General features: G+C 39.7%; 1 protein-coding gene across 1 annotated transcript; it reads left to right on the top strand.

The window, feature by feature from the left end:
• Positions 1-7370: 7370 nt before the first annotated feature.
• On the top strand, positions 7371-17630 carry LOC139453978 (putative serine protease 29). Its single transcript, XM_071235444.1, has 8 exons — positions 7371-7652; positions 7951-8204; positions 8393-8737; positions 9812-9995; positions 11454-11572; positions 15488-15628; positions 15832-15983; positions 17420-17630. Exons 1-8 carry the CDS (start codon positions 7402-7404, stop codon positions 17576-17578), a joined length of 1605 nt encoding a protein of 534 aa, XP_071091545.1. The 5' UTR covers positions 7371-7401; the 3' UTR covers positions 17579-17630.
• Positions 17631-19410: the final 1780 nt, after the last annotated feature.

Genomic DNA, 19410 nt, shown 5'->3' with positions numbered 1-19410 from the left:
CCTGACAATAGGGTGATCAGGGTGTTCCACAGGGCTGTATATTGTCTGTCACTTTGTTTAGTATTACGATTAACAGTTTGGCAACTGTTTTAAATGGCTATTGATGGGTCACTATTCGTTTATGAATTTAACATTACGTGTCGTGGCAAAAATATGCGCACAATTGAAAGACATTTGCAGCTGTGCTTAAATAAAATTAAGATTTGTTAATTTGTTTCTATAAAATGGTTTCAAATTTTCAAAATCCAAGACAAATTGTATTCATTTTTGTCGAAGTTATAAACCCCATTAAGATCCTGAATTGTTTCTTGACGGTACTCCAATTAAGGTTGTTGAGGCGGCCAAATTTTTGGGACTTGTTTTTGACCATCATTTGACCTATTTGCCGCATATTAAGTATCTGAAGAATAAATGTCTGAAGGCTTTAGATTTATTTAAAGTCGTATCAAATTCTAAGTGGGGAGGGGATCAGACAACCCTCCTCGACTTATACAGATCACTTATTCACTCCAAATTAGATGTCTTGGCGCCTTCAGGACATCTCCTATTGATAGCCTTTATGTCGAAGCTGATAAGCCTTCTCTTCACCAATGCTGTATTAGATTGTCTCTTCAGTATATTACAGAACTACGTTCAAATCCTGCTTATGATACGGTTTTTCATCCACAATATGATGAACTGTTTCAGAAGATTATGGGTAATCCCATATTACCGCTGCCAACATAGAACTGGATACTGTATTTCCATACACACTTTTATAAACTCCTCAATGGCAATTGGTTCGACCGACAGTGGACCTAACTCTTGCTTATAACAAACAAAATCAGAAACTAATGAATTACAATATCAACAGGATTACAGACAGTTGAGGAGCAATTATTATTCTTACAGTTCTATTTTCACTGACGGATCGAAGGATGGAGCCAGTGTGTGGAACGCCACTGTCATGGGATCTAAAACTATCTCTTCCCGATTACCAGACAACAGTTCTATATTCACTGCCGAATCTAAGGCAATACTCACAGCTTTGGAATACATTCAACAGCAGTCCATCCACAAACAAATTTATAATATTTTCTCATTCAGGCGATTAAAAACATGTCTTCGGGTCATCCATTCATCTTGGATATATTAGAAATGTACAGTGATCTTGCCACTGGCCAATACGACAGTGTCTTCTGTTGGTTGCCAGCCATGACGGCATAGTGGGTAACACAACAAATCTGTGACATCACTTCTTGTGTTACACCATACCGTGATATTAAACATGTTATTAGAGGTTACATCCGAGATCTAATGCAAAAGAAGTGGGACACCCAAGTAGGTGTAAATAAGCTACTTTCAATAAAACAAACCATCGGTTACACTTACTTAGGTTGTCAGTCCAGGTTTGAAGAGGTCATGATGCGACGATATCGTATTGGCCATTCTCGTTATACGCACGAATATTTGTTAAAAGCTGAAGATCCCCCATTCTGTATCCCTTGTGATGAGAGAATCACCTTCAAGCATGTTTTGCTTGATTGTGTCAATTTCTCTCTCACAAGGAATAAATATTATCATTCATCTTCTTTAAAGTATCTTTTTAATAATGTCAGTACTCATTTTATTCTTAATTTTAAGAGAAATAGTACTAATAGATACATTTTGAATAGATGATATGCATTTTAGATAAGCTAAATATTAACATCAACTGAGATTATTGATGGTGGTGCCACTCGGGTGGTTAAAGTAGCGTAAAAATATTGTCCTCCTGCTAGTGCCACGTAAATCCATTCTCGATCAAGGTAAGTAATATTGACTTGTGTTTTAGAACTTAGATTGTATTGTCTTTTTTAATATTGGCTAGCATACGGTACAGCCACTGGTAGCCAAAGTGATAGCACAAATCCTGCTGGGTAGTCATGCAGGAAGCAAAGGTACTGTCCCAATGATTATAAAAAATCCTTCAGTAAGGTGGTCTAACTTTGATTATTAGTGGTCTATAGCCTTGTTTTAATTGAAAGGACTTAATCTATTATTACTATATGTTTTTTAAAAGAAATTATGATCTAGTTTGTTTTATTAAAAACTGTGATATACCTTACTATTTTACTGTCCTTTGTCGACAGATATATTAGATTTAATACCTAGTTCCCATCGCTATATGGCTGAAATATTGCCGATGCGATGTCAACTTTAACTCACCCACTCACTCATAATTGAGGGTTTGTGGCTGATTTAGACTTGACTCATGGAAATACGCCCTAGACCTCAACTTTGTTCATAGATATTCTCATGGCCTAAAGGTATATGAAATATTAAGCTTCCTGTTGATTTAGTGCAGTTAAGGCACAGTTTTGTTTCTGTACATTTTATTGGACTATTATGTACTTAGTGCAATTACCAGGTTTGTGTTGTCATTTACCTTATTATGAAATAAACAAGCCAAACCTAGTATTACTGCTGTATTATAAGTTAATGTATAATTTAAGGAAATGTAAAAGCCATATACTCTATGAAATCCTTTCAATCTGTTACAGTCAATCTAATATTTGTACATGAGACACAAGAATAAGAAAAGAAACAAGAATCAAGATTATTGGATGGAATTTCATGTTGTAATCAACAAACAGCTTTTGATTCTAGTGACGGGTAAGAATTCATTTACTATCCAATTTGGACTTAAGTAATACCTCCTAAATTAATTTACACTTAAACATAATGCATTTGCCTCATTTAGTAACAACAAAAGAAAACTTGTCAGTAAATAACTATTTGATTGGCATTCATAGAAGTTGCTAAGTCAATAAATAAAGATACAACTTTATGGATGACAACTTCTGGTAACTTGAATATAGCCACGCTTTTTGTGTAGATTCTTACAACGTTACCCAGCTTGATAACGGTGTAAGAATCTATTTCGAAACGTCGCTACATTCAATTAACCTGAAGTTGTTATAAATAAAGTTTAATGTTTTCTTATCGTCTGCAAATTATTCCAGTAAATGAATGATGCTCGTATAATCTTTAAAACTATTGGGGTTATTCTTTTATAGTCTATTTTTGAGCTCCACAACAAATGTACAAGTTCTGCATCTGGGTGCATCTAAGTCGAGCCAAGGCAGTCCTGATTTAATGACAGAAATACAATTGATAAATGTTTCAGTACAAAATAGATTATGAACATGTTTGTGAGCCAAGAGACATTATGCCAATCCAGTCCTGTTCATCCATAGTGTTTTATCTAATCATACGTTCTTTCAATAAACTATGAAAATTATTAATAGTGTTAATATATTTAGATTTATACATAAAGGTTAAAAGTGAGAAACAAACTCTCGCTAAGTCTGCATAACAAGAGGGATGACTGCAACTTTCCACTGAAACCAGTGGTGGTCCACAGGTAAACCTAGGTGTGTCTGGTATAACTTGAGAACCTATTGCTAGATATGAAAGTGTCAGTCAACATGTCTTTTTGTGGCGTATTCATGGTCACATATTATTTTGGAAAGAGCACTTTCACGACATTTAAAAAGATAAATCTTCAATATGAATAGATATTTGATTAATCTTGAATGCTTTGCTGCTGTTCTTGCTAGAAAGTCATTGAGGTAAAATTCATTATAAATACAGTACCATGTATTTGGTATCATAAGAAACCTCATAGAACATACTTTCTGAACAAAAATTATACTAGTTACGGAATTTTGTGACATCTTGTATAAAGTATCGCTGTAAAAGACAATGTCCATACAGAGTTGTATCTCGTGTCACAGCCATGGCGCTCAGCTACATTTGCCACCTCCTACTTCTTGAGGATGGAGACTTAATGAAGAAGCATGTCGAGTTTCTATCACGTTCTTTACAGATGCCGCTCCACAAGAAATGAGAGACTTGACCAATCTGCACTGTACTGCTACTCAATGTTCAACTTCAGGAAAGTGCCAGTGCTTGTGACATTAGTGCATGTAATTGTGGGTCAGCCTGCACAGACATCAATGCTGTCTCTGAAGTCTTACATGGAGAGCATCGGTAGATTGTGACAGATTCAGTGCTGTTCACATGAACTAGTATTTGTTTTCACGCAGTTTCGATGTTTCAGGTACAAAATTGGGATTTCTCATCATTCAATGATTATTCTGAAACACGGAGAGGGGGGGGGGGGGGTTATTTGTTTTGAGGGTCACTCAGGTCATGTGTTCTATCATTATTGATACCTTTGACCTTTAAACATACATGCGCATGTTTGTAAACAGCTGTATAAGTTATACAATCAATAACAAAAACATCATGTAAAGCTTTAGCATTATCTCCGAAATAATAACTATTCGAAAGTCAATAAAAGTCCTCGTTGCCATGGAAACTCCAAAAATGTTATTGTCCGACACTTGTTATCTTGTCAACATTGGTTTACATAATGTAGTGTCTCTGTTAATCGATTATGCTGGTCTTATATCTTCGTTCACACCAAAAGGAGTATAATTAATTCAATTAAATGTCCCGATTAACTGCAACACTGATGAATATGACCTTGGCCTTTGCCCTTGAAGATGTTTATCCATGTGTAGTGATGATGCAGAGTGCAGGATAACATGAACACTCGTAAACATCCATGAAAAGCAACAGTTAGATATCGTACATTTCTGTGCTACAATTGAATATGCATGGTAACCATGGATAGGCATCAAATGACATGTTTCCTAACATTTACCGTCGTAAAATTGATTTTATCAGAAAAGAAAGTAGATTCTGGGAGGTTTCTTATGATACCAAACACACAGTACTGTACTTATTATTTGCTCAGCAGTTAAGAATGATGCGAGATAAAACTAGAATTTGAAGCAAGAATTGCTATAAATCCGATTGATGTGACCTTGACAAATGGATCGAAGGAGCAGCGCTATGAGTAACACAAACATTCACAAAATGAATCAAATACATATCCATATATTCATTTATATGCAGTAGAAGTCGTGAACTGCGTTAGCTATATATAGCGAATTAACCAAGAGCAGCGGAAGGCGAAGAAGATAGCAAGTGATGACGTCACCAGTTTCGGGGTTGGACATTGTGACTGGCTGGACAGTTATGTCATAGTGTAAACAAGGGAAAAGTATAAACAGGAAATGGCAAAGAAGATGGCTGAGCGGATTCCAATAAACGCATTTAGCGTATAGCACTAAATGGGATTATATGCAGTAGCAGTTGTGTTCTTTCCACAATAGCATGGTTACCATAATGGAAACTCACAATGAATGAAATTTTGCCTGACACGTTCATGTCTGACAACAACGGTTTTGGCAAACTAGAGATACAAGCTTTCCAGCGATACCAAATATACTTTTTACACCTCCGGTAGACCCATTGCCTTTATTTTGCTATCGCCTTTATTTTGCTTGCTTGTTGTAGATTGCCACATTAGTTTTCATTCAAGGCCTCAGTAAAGCTTTCAAAACGTTTTATGGTAGACAAATGTGGCAATTTGACAAAATTATGTCCAATGCAATTCCCTATTTTGACCACCTGGTGTCATCACTATTTCATAGTGATTCATAAACACATACTCATGATGTAGTCTGAAGTTTACAACGGACTCTGCTTTTCGCAGAGATTTGCTATGAATATGGAAGCGTTTTGTCGCATTTTCTCCAACTTTCCAATTGTCAGCTTAGGCTTTGTGTAAACCAATATTCCATACAATTATTTCACTTTAGCTTTAGTATGCGGTGATGTCTTCTATAGGCATTTATGTGCTGTGGGTTGAGGAAAGAAAGTTCTTTCTTTAGTTTTTCATTCATTTAAAATCGTATTAAAAAAATTACATGTATGGTAGCTGTTCATGTGAGGTATATGGAACTACGTGTATTATAAGATTACATTCATGACATCAGATACAGTTCACGAACAGGAAATACATGGCTAATGATTTTTTCATCGTGTACATCATACAGGTTTTTGTGTCTTTGACGTGATAGTGATAATTGATGTTTGAAAACACATATACAAATGCAATGTAGTGTTTCTTTACACTGTGGAATTGTCCAGGCTGAAGATATATAACTATAAAAGAATGGCCATAAATAGCAACATTCTTAATGCATTTTTTCCTGAATTAGCTCCGGTACAATTAGCGATCTTCTAAGAAATATTTCTCAGTTTTCTACTATTTCACAGACATATTTTTTTAATTTTATGAAATCTCTTATTTCCCTCATGGAATGGTTGGTATATGAGGATTGATGATCGATATTTATTTGTTTTTACTTTACATATGATGATACTTTTTAAGCATATTTCTATAACGAATGAATTGTCAACGTTGCAACGACATTTACCTTAATTAGACATCGGTATTTTGCCGTCCGACCAAGAACAATCGCAAACCATCGATAGCTTCCGGCACGCCTGGTAATAAGTATTGAATTATGAACAAATTAACGTTATTAATCCTTTAAAATCAGAGACCACATGGCGCCAGATGATATTCGCCCATGTTTCGGTTTGCCTTGAACACAAGCTCATTAACTTTGAATCACAGTTTGACAAAAGGTAGCATATTCAAACACGTTATTGTGATCATATAAATGTATCGATGACTGAGCCAATAAGTTCACTTGAACTGTATGGCAGCTTGGTGAATCCTCTTACCGTGGAACCAAGACAGACATTGTCCAGACATGCCTGTACAGCTTTATGTCGTTAGAGGTGCACAATACAACTGTACAATACAATTGTACAACACAAGTGTACAATGCATGTGACGAATATAAATTACAGTCGATAGAACCACATCATCATTTCGCTTACGTTTCGTTGTCATTGGTCAACTTACACGGTCATGTGACCATCATACAGGTGCACCGTGTGTACAAAGCTGTAACATACACAATACAAACAATTAGAAACAGGTGGTCAATATTTAGATACTTAACGAGTCAAAAGAAGAATGTTGGCTACGTTCTAAGCTGAAAATGCAGAAACGTGTCCTTGGGAGACATATTGACCTTATGTGCAACGTGCACCACCATCAACAGCTGCATGACAGCACGCAACTACAACATTAGTCGATGCCAAAGCCCTGCTGCTTGTGTTTGGTCAGTATGAATATATTTGCTTTCAAATGACATAAAATGATCCAATGTACATATGATGTATTTGTTAAACTACGTGTAAATACTCCCACGTGTATTCGGAAGACACCTTTTGTCATAACTAAACCATTTTTTGTTGTTTCAAAAGAGTTGGTGTAAATACGGGGAAATGTTGCGAATCAATGCACCGATGGCGTGCTGTTTATTTGCGTGAATATGACTAATGACAATATGTTAGGTAACCGTGCCTTCTGACGTCACGGGCACCTGTTGGGGGGTTACAGTGGCTATAAAATGTCACGGCTTTAGGGTTCTGAACATCTTCATCATGAAGTCGTTGCTGGTGCTGTGTTTGCTGGTCTGCCTGGCTGTTGCCTACGTGGGCGCACAGAATCGGTTTTACGCATACGCATACTCTTCTGGACAGACAGGAAGTGGATACAGCAGATATAGAGCACCAACATACAGCGGCTCCCGAGGAAGTAGTTACGGCAGATACAGAACATCAACATACAGCGGTTCCCGAGGAAGTAGATACGGCAGATACAGGAGTCCCACATACAGCGGCTCCCGTTGGCAGTAAGTGTGGCTGTATATCACATTTGGATGGAACGTTTGTGTCACACGGTAGAAAAAAAGATGATTTCATACTTGAATAATTACACACTTGATCTTCACACGAAAACGTCATGCTAATTGTAGTTGTATGTTCATTTATTCTGCGTATGTATTCAGTCAATAGTTCGTTGGTTACTTCTTTACACATTTGCCATTCCTATTCATTCTACAGATTTAGGATTGTTCACGTGTTTCTTTGTTTATCTACATGTGCAATCACAAATAATAAATGTATCTTTCATTTTCATTTTGTTAAAAGGTACAACCAGCCCCAGCGTACTACCACTACTCCCCCTCCCGTTACCTTCCCGTCAGATCTTTACAACCAGCTTCCAGAAGACATTCTCGGCAACGCTCTGTGCTACATGCTAGGAACCAACCGTTACATCCAAAATGCGGCTTTAATTCGCATATTCCACACCCATCCGTCTCAAGCTCATCAAATCTACACGAATATGCGACAGATGATAAACTGTAACATCAAGGAAGGTCTGGCTGTTGTACGCGATGAAGGTAAAAGAACTGTTCCTTTTATAACAAGTTTATGTACAACAATAGATGTCCAAAATAAAATCTCTCAGACAAAATGTGCCTACTGAGCATACACGATGCACATAAATTTAATGGTGAAACCATGACTGAAAATTATCATGATTTCGTTTGCATGGGTAATCTTCATGGATTATTATTATTATTATCAGCACTCGCTGCCATGTCCCCTGCTGGAAAGGAGAAGATGTGCAATTTGCTTCAAAACATGCCAGACAACTACAACGCCTGTGGTTTCCAAAACCTCGTCAGCATCTTGGCCAACGACTGCACGTCGCAGGTCAACAACACCGTGCTAACAACACCCACGCCACCTGCACCAACTACAGCGAAAACAACTACAGCTGCACCAACTACAGCGAAAACAACTACAGCGAAAACAACTACAGCGAAAACAACTACAGCGAAAACAACTACAACTACAACAACAACTACAACAACGACAGATGCTACTACGACAACAACAACATCAACAACGACCCCTACTCCCACACTTAGTAAGTCTATATCGATAATACAATATCATAGTGCATATCTTCGAGGATTAGCATGTCCGAAGTAGATACACCAGTGACTCAGAATGTTCGTGAACCCAAAACCTTTGGATTTCGAAGTCGTACCAGCAAGGCTGTAAATATGTGTGGCGTCCATTCGAACTCAAACGAGTTTCACACTTTGCATCCTTCACGAACCACCCAATGCCAATTGTACCCTGAATGGAGGATTATGTTTATGACGACTTTAATGTTTACCAGTGACTCTTTCTGTTCCCCTGAATTTCTAGTATTTTAACACTGGTGCGTGCATCTTCGAATAACTTCCGTTACCAATGACATCTCCCCTCATCAGATAACAGACCAACAAACCCCAGACTGTGGATCTGATCCCCACAATAGTCATGTCATTCTTGAATAGAAATAAACAATAGTCACCATCCACGTTATTTGACACCATACTCTGGTGTACAGGAAACTATACACAAGGATGTACTACATGATATTTTAGTTTTGTTATGTTATCGCTTCACGCCAAACATGTTTATTATTTTGTAAGGAAAATGGAATTGACAACGATTGGTTTCCTCACATGTTTTAAAATGTTTTTCTTTCGAAATACCCAGATCATTGTTGATAATGTGTCCTAGATCGGTTGCTAGGGTCATCATGCAATATATCACTTCAGGCTGGTGTAGTCATTTAACATTACCTTCACAGTTAAAGTGGGGCCACGGCTGGCCCAGTCGTCTAAGGTGCCGCGTCTAAAGTGTCGCTGTGCAGAGCTGCGTCCCTTGGACACACCAGAAACCTATGATTGTGGGTTCGAATCCCGGTTCGCCCCGATTATGTTTCTAGGTTTGTCAGCACCATACCCGTGCTCGTAGGTTTCACCGAAGTGGTAAACGTCCTGCATCACTTCGGGCTTTCCTCCCACATCAAGCTGACACGCCGCGATATAACTGGAATACTGTTACATGCAGTGTTAAACTCACTCACTCACTCACTCCCTCACAGTTAAAATGCTCTGAGAGTTTGACAAAGTATATAGAATTGACAATGTTAATCCTTCTCCAGATTGCAACGACATAACTTCTATCCGAAGTGTTGCCATAACAACAAGAATTGTTGGAGGCTTCGCAGCACAGCAGGGTGCCTTCGACTCCTACGCCTCCCTCAACATCGGAGGCAGCGCTAACCCCGTGTGTGGAGCTACAATCATCGACTCCTGCACTATTCTGACAGCTGCCCATTGTGTTAAGTAAGTACATCAACTTATACTGTCCATTGTTTTCAGTAAGTACATCAACCTTATACTGTCAATTGTGTTCAGTATGTACATCAACCTTATACTGCCCATTGTGTTAAGTAAGTTCATCCACGTTCTACTGCCCATTGTGTTCAGTATGTACATTCACGTTCTACTGCCCATTGTGTTCAGTACGTACACCCACGTTCTACTGCCCATTGTGTTCAGTACGTACATCCACGTTCTTCTGCCCATTGTGTTCAGTACGTACATCCACGTTCTACTGCCCATTGTGTTCAGTACGTACATCCACTTTCTTCTGCCCATTGTGTTCAGTACGTACATCCACTTTCTTCTGCCCATTGTGTTCAGTACGTACATCCACGTTCTTCTGCCCATTGTGTTCAGTACGTACATCCACTTTCTTCTGCCCATTGTGTTCAGTACGTACATCCACGTTCTTCTGCCCATTGTGTTCAGTACGTACATCCACGTTCTACTGCCCATTGTGTTCAGTACGTACATCCACTTTCTTCTGCCCATTGTGTTCAGTACGTACATCCACTTTCTTCTGCCCATTGTGTTCAGTACGTACATCCACGTTCTTCTGCCCATTGTGTTCAGTACGTACATCCACGTTCTACTGCCCATTGTGTTCAGTACGTACATCCATGTTCTACTGTCTAATTCAGTCTTCTTGGTGGGACAGGATCCGTTCACCTTTTCGCGAACACCTGCTAACATCACTATTGATAGTGATTCATAAACACCTGCTAACATCACTGTTGATAGTGATTCATAAACACCTGCTAACATCACTGTTGATAGTGATTCATAAACACCTGCTAACATCACTGTTGATAGTGATTCATAAACACCTGCTAACATCACTGTTGATAGTGATCCATAAACATCTGCTAACATCACTATTGATAGTGATTCATAAACACCTGCTAACATCACTGTTGATAGTGATTCATAAACACCTGCTAACATCACTGTTGATAGTGATTCATAAACACCTGCTAACATCACTGTTGATAGTGATTCATAAACACCTGCTAACATCACTGTTGATAGAGATCCATAAACACCTGCTAACATCACTATTGATAGTGATTCATAAACACCTGCTAACATCACTGTTGATAGTGATTCATAAACACCTGCTAACATCACTGTTGATAGTGATTCATAAACACCTGCTAACATCACTGTTGATAGTGATTCATAAACACCTGCTAACATCACTGTTGATAGTGATCCATAAACATCTGCTCATGAAACATTGGGAAGACTCTGCTTTTAACAGAGATTTTCTTATGAATATCGAAAGTGTTTTGACGCATATATTTACGTATTACATGCGACAGGTATACCTATACATACTTGTTGACGTTCAGTTGTTTGATAGATATTTGTTGGCAAAGGAAACACTACCCTAACTCAATTTGTACGTTTCTTGTCTAGTGGCCAGACCGCTGATCAAATCAAAGTCAATGTCGGCGACCACACAACCGTGGCATCAACCACGCAGCTCAACGTCAACAGCGTCACGGTCCATGAGAACTACAACACTCAAACTACAGGTAAGGGCGGACCATTTAAATGCTAGGGGTGGGGACAGGTTTACTTAGGAGATTTTGTGTAAATAAAAAACTCAGCCTCCATCTGCTTGAAAAAAAACCCCTCAATAATAAGTCTCGACCACAATATGGCCATCCTCACAGACAGAATATTTCGTGAGCAAAGCCATAATCTTTGATAAAGAGACAGTGTGCTTGTAACCCGTATTTATTAACAATAATTTCAAATCTTCCATTTTAAAAGGCCATAACAGCTGTTGACTGTGATTGGATATGGCCATTTAGCATCATGTACCCTTAATTGGAACCTGGCGAGCAAAAGAAACATTACCAATCAACATTGTTCCAAAAAACAAAACAGAAAGATACTGGTATGGTCAAAAGACATGAATTAACAACATCATTCAAAGTTCTGCCATGAGAATCAAGTTGGCCTAAAGTGTACCCTTTTCCAGTTTGAGATGCATCAGTTGTGAGGATAAAGGGTTTGGTTTGGTCGGGACATGCAAGGATGGGGGCTGTTGTAAGGGCTTGCTTTGGCTTTGCGAATGCATGTTGGCAATTGTTGGACCAATCGAAAGACGCGTCTTTCTTCAGAAGGATTTATAGAGGGGAGCGATGCCAGAAAGGTTTGGTACAACTTTGTGACAATATGAGATCTAAGAAATGACACACGTCATGGACATTTTTAGAGGGTAGGACTGAATCTAGTTTTGAAGTATATCGACATGGATGCCATCTTTGCTGATGATATGCCCTAAGTAGGTGACTTGTTTTGTCGTAAATTTACACTTGCTTGGTTTTGGTGTTTTGCTTCTTTGATCGTTTGGAATACTGCCTTGAGGTGACTCAAATGTTCCAAAACCATTTTAGAAAATATTATGTCATATATATATATATATATATATATATATATATATATATATATATATATATATATATATATATATATATATATATATATACATATTAGTATGTAACGCCAATTATTTTCTATATTGCCTTTGAAATGGTTTGCAGAATTAATAAGTCCATTTATACGGCGCCAGATTCTATTCACCAAGTTAATGTTCATGGCGCTACATAGTTTTAGCAAATAATGCTAATTCAAGGAGAGTAGGGTTGATGGTGTTGGCTGAAAAGGTGAGTTGGATGAGCAATAGGAGCATTTTGAGGCCAATGGGGAGGCGAGTCCATCAAAAAACACCATGTAGGTGTAGTTTAGTTTAGGCCGACTTGTGTTTTGCATCTGGATGGAGTTGTATTTGTCAAAAGCCACTCGCACAATCAAGCACACTCTGAATATTGGCAGTGGTGGTAGAGGGAAAACATGTAGGCTTGGTAACTGCGTTGAGGCGTCTTTAATCTGCGGCGAAGCGGTAAGAGCTGTCACGTCTTTATTAACCTTGACAATAGGAGAGTACCTTTCAGAAGAACTGTCTGAATGATATCAGCTTCAAACATTGCACCCGTCTGGAACAATCTTCCCCATTGGTGCGTTTTGCCTATAAGAGGGAGTCTATTGGATCTGGTGTCACCTGTTTCTATTCTGTGATGATGTAAGTGAGTGTGTCCTAATTCTGACCAGTCTGAGGCAAAAACATTGGAGAAATGCATTTTACTTTGTACTTGGACTTTCAATATTTTTAAAATGCTTTTGGGGACAAAAGCTCCACGACGTTTAGGGGTATTGTTATGGTTCATGGCTAGTTGTGGCATCAGCCAAGGCCGCCGCCTCACCAACGACGTTGACGTAGACGATGACGTATCACCCCTATCCTGTCGATCCAGTGTGCCTGTAACGGACCATCAGCCTGGTGACTGGCACTCGGCTACAGCCAAACCTCATTGCAACGTGGTCATGCGTTTCTTCTTGATGTATCAATCCAATGGCTTGTTCTTTCAGTACCATTAATCTCAGCATGTTATTTGTCACTGTCCAACGGTTTTGTTGTGAATGAACAGTACATCGTTCCTTCTTTATCCATATCTTTGTAGGCAGGCATGCTGCAAGTGCAACAAAGGTTTCACTTTAAACTCAAGTTCCACTGATCTGGGTAATGAAGCACGTGCATTAATCAGCAAACTGTTGTGGTTGTGTTTGGGCGATCGATTCTCAACCTTTTTGTAACTCTATTCGGGGTTTGGACCCAACGTTTTATGCTATTTATGTCTATCATCCGCATCATCTTAGTAATTGAAAAGTACATTCCTCCAGTAGCTGTGAGCACAAACATTTTTGCTGCAGATGGTGCTGTAAAAGAATTATTTATCATTGTATGTAATGCTTTATTATCCTGCTATTTTCATTGTCCTGTTTTAAATTCACCTACATCAGTACTGTTTTAGTGAAAAGTGAGAAAATGACAATATTTAAAGATGAAAATGAAATGAAAATAAAAAAAGAATCTCAGCTCCTAAAAATGAAGGAAAAAACATGACTGTACCCGAAACACACACACACACACACACACACACACACACACACACACACACACACACACACACACACACACACACACACATGCCCATGATAGCTACAACACTCAGACTACAGGTAATAATCACAGCCCATGACAGCTACAACACTCAAACTACAGGTAATAATCACAGCCCATGACAGCTACAACACTCAAACTACAGGTAATAATCATAGCCCACGACAGCTACAACACTCAAACTACAGGTAATAATCACAGCCCACGACAGCTACAACACTCAAACTACAGGTAATAATCACAGCCCATGACAGCTACAACACTTAAACTACAGGTAATAATCACAGCCCATGACAGCTACAACACTCAAACTACAGGTAATAATCACAGCCCATGACAGCTACAACACTCAAACTACAGGTAATAATCACAGCCCATGACAGCTACAACACTCAAACTACAGGTAATAACCACAGCCCATGACAGCTACAACACTCAAACTACAGGTAATAATCACAGCCCACGACAGCTACAACACTCAAACTACAGGTAATAATCACAGCCCATGACAGCTACAACACTCAAACTACAGGTAATAATCACAGCCCATGACAGCTACAACACTCAAACTACAGGTAATAATCACAGCCCATGACAGCTACAACACTCAAACTACAGGTAATAATCACAGCCCATGACAGCTACAACACTCAAACTACAGGTAATAATCACAGCCCATGACAGCTACAACACTCAAACTACAGGTAATAACCACAGCCCATGACAGCTACAACACTCAAACTACAGGTAATAATCACAGCCCACGACAGCTACAACACTCAAACTACAGGTAATAATCACAGCCCACGACAGCTACAACACTCAAACTACAGGTAATAATCACAGCCCATGACAGCTACAACACTCAAACTACAGGTAATAATCACAGCCCATGACAGCTACAACACTCAAACTACAGGTAATAATCACAGCCCATGACAGCTACAACACTCAAACTACAGGTAATAATCACAGCCCATGACAGCTACAACACTCAAACTACAGGTAATAATCACAGCCCATGATAGCTACAACACTCAAACTACAGGTAATAATCACAGCCCATGACAGCTACAACACTCAAACTACAGGTAATAATCACAGCCCATGACAGCTACAACACTCAAACTACAGGTAATAATCACAGCCCACGAGAACTACAACACGCAAACTACAAGTAAAAGACACGGCCCATGAGAACTACAACACACAAACTACAGGTAAAAGACACGGCCCACGAGAACTAAAACACTCAAACTACAGGTAAAAGACACGGCCCGTGAGAACTACAAACTACAGGAATCTATTGCAGTCCAAACTAGATCTAATTCAAAGACATCCTATATCCAATATTGTCATTATTATTTCGAAAATGCCGTTGAACTCAGATTGTTCTTTTACGAGCTTGCTTACGTTACAGCCAATGATGTAGCGATCCTGAAGGTCGACCCCATTGACTTCAACGCCATCCCCAACACCGCACCAGCCTGCCTCGCCACCGCCGACTACGCTCTGACAGGACAAGACTGCACTGCAGTTGGAGTCGGAACCACCAGCTTTGGTAATCCCACAATGTCGTTATGCAGTTTTTTAAATGTGGTTCATACGGAATTTGCTCTGTTAACTATAACGTCGGCCCTGTTCATTGTCAAATTTCAATAGTAACTGATGCTTTTACGCAGCTTCTGTTAGTTTTCAAGTTTTATGATCACCGACGATGTCAAGGATTGGCTTGACATAATCAGTTCTACTTGTGTCCGCTAGGTGGCCAGCAGCCAGATAATTACCTCCTGCAACAAGTGTCCGTTCCAACTCAGGACGGCAACACCTGCGACCAAGACAACAGCATCCTCGTCCAGATAACCGACCCCAACAACCAGATCTGTGCTGGCCAAGAGGGCAAAGACTCCTGCCAGGTCAGTATAGACGGCACGGACACTCTCAACATAAATGAGGCTTTAAGCAGAGGTTTCCTATGATTATGTAAAGAGTCGTGTATTAATGATTATGACACAAGCGTTACATAGGTGTAAACAGCATGCAACCTTTGATCACAGCCACAATGGTACTCTTGGGTGAAATAATGTAAACTACGTTTATAACGAACATGCTTACAACGAACTGGCAGATATAACGAACCTATTTTTCAGTCCCGGCCATTTGTTGTATATATGCTGTATATATGCTTATAACGAACTACGGTTATTATGAACTAAAATTAGTGATCCCTTTGAGTTCGTTATCAGCGTAGTTTACTGCAGTTATTTTGTTGGTTTTATGTAGGTCGTACACATAATGTGATGCCACAAGGCTATTGGGCACTACCCTTACACATACAGTATTATGGATAACTGGAAGCAGTTTAGGGGTCCCTTGGTCGCTCACCTATGTGTTGGGCATACTTTGCTGGAAGAACAATTTAACACTCTCTGCATAGGGGAAATGTGAAAGTGACAACGTCGAAAATATGTGAGGTTTCCGTCGGGATGTGTAAAGGTGACTGTGATTGCCTGGGTATATATAAAGGTGGCTGTGATTGCCTGGGTATATATAAAGGTGACTGTGACTGCCTGGGTATATATAAAGGTGACTGTGACTGCCTGGGTATATATAAAGGTGACTGTGATTGCCTGGGTATATATAAAGGTGACTGTTTGCCTGGGTATATATAGAGGTGGCTGTGACTGCCTGGGTATATATAGAGGTGGCTGTGACTGCCTGGGTATATATAAAGGTGACTGTGACTGCCTGGGTATATATAGAGGTGACTGTGACTGCCTGGGTATATATAGAGGTGGCTGTGACTGCCTGGGTATATATAGAGGTGGCTGTGACTGCCTGGGTATATATAAAGGTGGCTGTGACTGCCTGGGTATATATAAAGGTGGCTGTGACTGCCTGGGTATATATAGAGGTGGCTGTGACTGCCTGGGTATATATAGAGGTGGCTGTGACTGCCTGGGTATATATAGAGGTGGCTGTGACTGCCTGGGTATATATAAAGGTGGCTGTGACTGCCTGGGTATGTATAAAGAGACTGTGACTGCCTGGGTATATATAAAGGTGGCTGTGACTGCCTGGGTAAAAAGGTGACTGTGACTGCCTGGGTATATATAGAGAGGTGGCTGTGACTGCCTGGGTATATATAAAGAGACTGTGACTGTCTGGGTATATATAAAGAGACTGTGACTGCCTGGGTAAAAAGGTGACTGTGACTGTCTGGGAATATATAGAGGTGGCTGTGACTGCCTGGGTATATAAAAAGGAGTTGTTTTGTGTGTCTTGTTATTGGCACTTCATAAAAGATCAATGTTGGTGATGTCATGGACAATAATGTGTGGTTCTTCTTCAGGGTGATTCTGGTGGTCCTCTGTACTGCCAGCAGGACGGTCAACAAGTTCTGACCGGTGTTGTGTCCTACGGTGTTAACTGTGGTCAAGACGGTTTTCCTGGTGTCTACGCTAAGGTCTCCAGCTATGCTGACTGGATCGCTGCTCGTTCTGGCTGTTAAACTATGAACGCTGTGTGTAATAAATACTTACAAAATAAATTTATCATGTATTTGTCCTTTCGTTGTACAATCATTTCTGAGAAACACCGATTTTACGGAGCATGTGTGAGATTTGTTTGAACTCTAACGAAACTATTAACTCATTCACTCGATGGTACAAAATTGAATTTGGCAATATGAAATGACCACGCTATACTCTTACTCTCACGTGAAGGGAGCTCCTGCTTAATAACACCAAGTGCGATCGGGACTATTTTGGGTATGAGGTGGTCATTCTTCCCCTCCACCTACTACGGCGTAAAGATCTTCTGTCTGAGGCATCGGATAGTTATTCAACTTAGGCACTTTGTTACTGTGACTTTGGAATCATCACGCGTCCATGAATGATGTAATGTTCTTTTCACATCACGTTTTGTTTATTAGTGACGCTCTGAAATTTTATATTCCCACGCTGCATGCACCACTGGGAAAAATGTATTTGTTTGAAATGGAAACAAAGCTGTTGTTACACTGCCGCAAAATCACTCACACCAAGACAGTATTTATCTGCATTTCTGACTAATTCCACAAATATCAATACCGGGACTACACGTTTTTAACCCACTCCTTATTTAGCCCATGGGCTTAAAACGGAAAAATCAAACGCTTTTAAACCCATTGGCTTAAATTAAATTGAAAAATTGATTGATCTGTCTTTACGGATGCTCTTCAACAAGTGTTAAAGCACGCTTCTGTACGGCCAAGTAGTACTAACATTGCACCTACATGGTGCAGAGGTTTCCCCATTTACAAGACACATTGGACGCCTAAGGTTGGTGATATTCTGGAAACTCAGGGAGCGGGCGGGTAGCCTAGTGGTTAAAGCGTTCGCTCGTCACGCCGAAGACCGGGGTTCGCTTCTTGACATGTGTACAATGTGTGAAGCCCATTTCTGGTGTCCCCAGCGTGATATTGCTGGTATATTGCTAAAAGCGGCGTGAAACCATACTCACTCACTCACTCACTGGAAACTCAGTATGACATTTAAACGCATAAACACGCAAAAAGCGATAATGGTTTGTTGTTACTTTATTAATAGCTGTAATTTCAATTTTGAACGCGTCCATGACTTATAAATCATGTTGCTCTCTCATTCCAGTTGTGGGTATTGTTTCATATTCATTCTTCCCATGATGTTTTTGTCCCTTTTCGTTTTTACGCCCTTGGCTTATATCTGTGTCAACGCGCATGTTGACGGGGAATTAGCTCTTGGGGGAATAAAGGACAAAATCGACATCACTGTCCCGGAACACTTTATGCACAACATGTAAACAATAAACAACAATTGCACAATGAGCGGAATACCTGCTCTGACAACACAAACACAGCAATGAGCAGACTTTCCAGCTCAGGCGTACAAGAGGTGAGCGGAGCTCCAGCTCACCTCAGGGCGTTTCCTACGAGCAGCATATCCTGCTCGAGGTCGTCCCTATGCCAGCACTCGGAATACCAAGCCTGACTAACACCCTAGTAACTGTGTAATGGTAGCACATATATAGTTATGAACAACAATGGACAGACAAAGAGACAACGACGTTGCTTTGGACACATGGGCGTGATTAACAAACACAGTTCATGGGATGATCAATTAGGGCAATAAATGCCATACTATAAAAAGCAGTAGTTAAAGGGAAGTGATATGGTAGTCCAGGCTGACTGACAGTCAATATACAATGGAATGTTGGTGAGGATTAACAACGGGGATTAGCGCCTAAAACGTAATGATAATTAAGTTATGGAGACATGGCTACAGGGTAAATTGCCCTTGAAGTCAAATGTACTGCAGACAGTGG

Source organism: Haliotis cracherodii, unplaced genomic scaffold (assembly GCF_022045235.1).
Source record: "Haliotis cracherodii isolate W230 unplaced genomic scaffold, xgHalCrac1.p SCAF_10, whole genome shotgun sequence".
NCBI classification, from domain to species: Eukaryota; Metazoa; Mollusca; class Gastropoda; order Lepetellida; family Haliotidae; genus Haliotis; species Haliotis cracherodii.
This window is presented reverse-complemented; position numbering and strand designations above follow the sequence as displayed.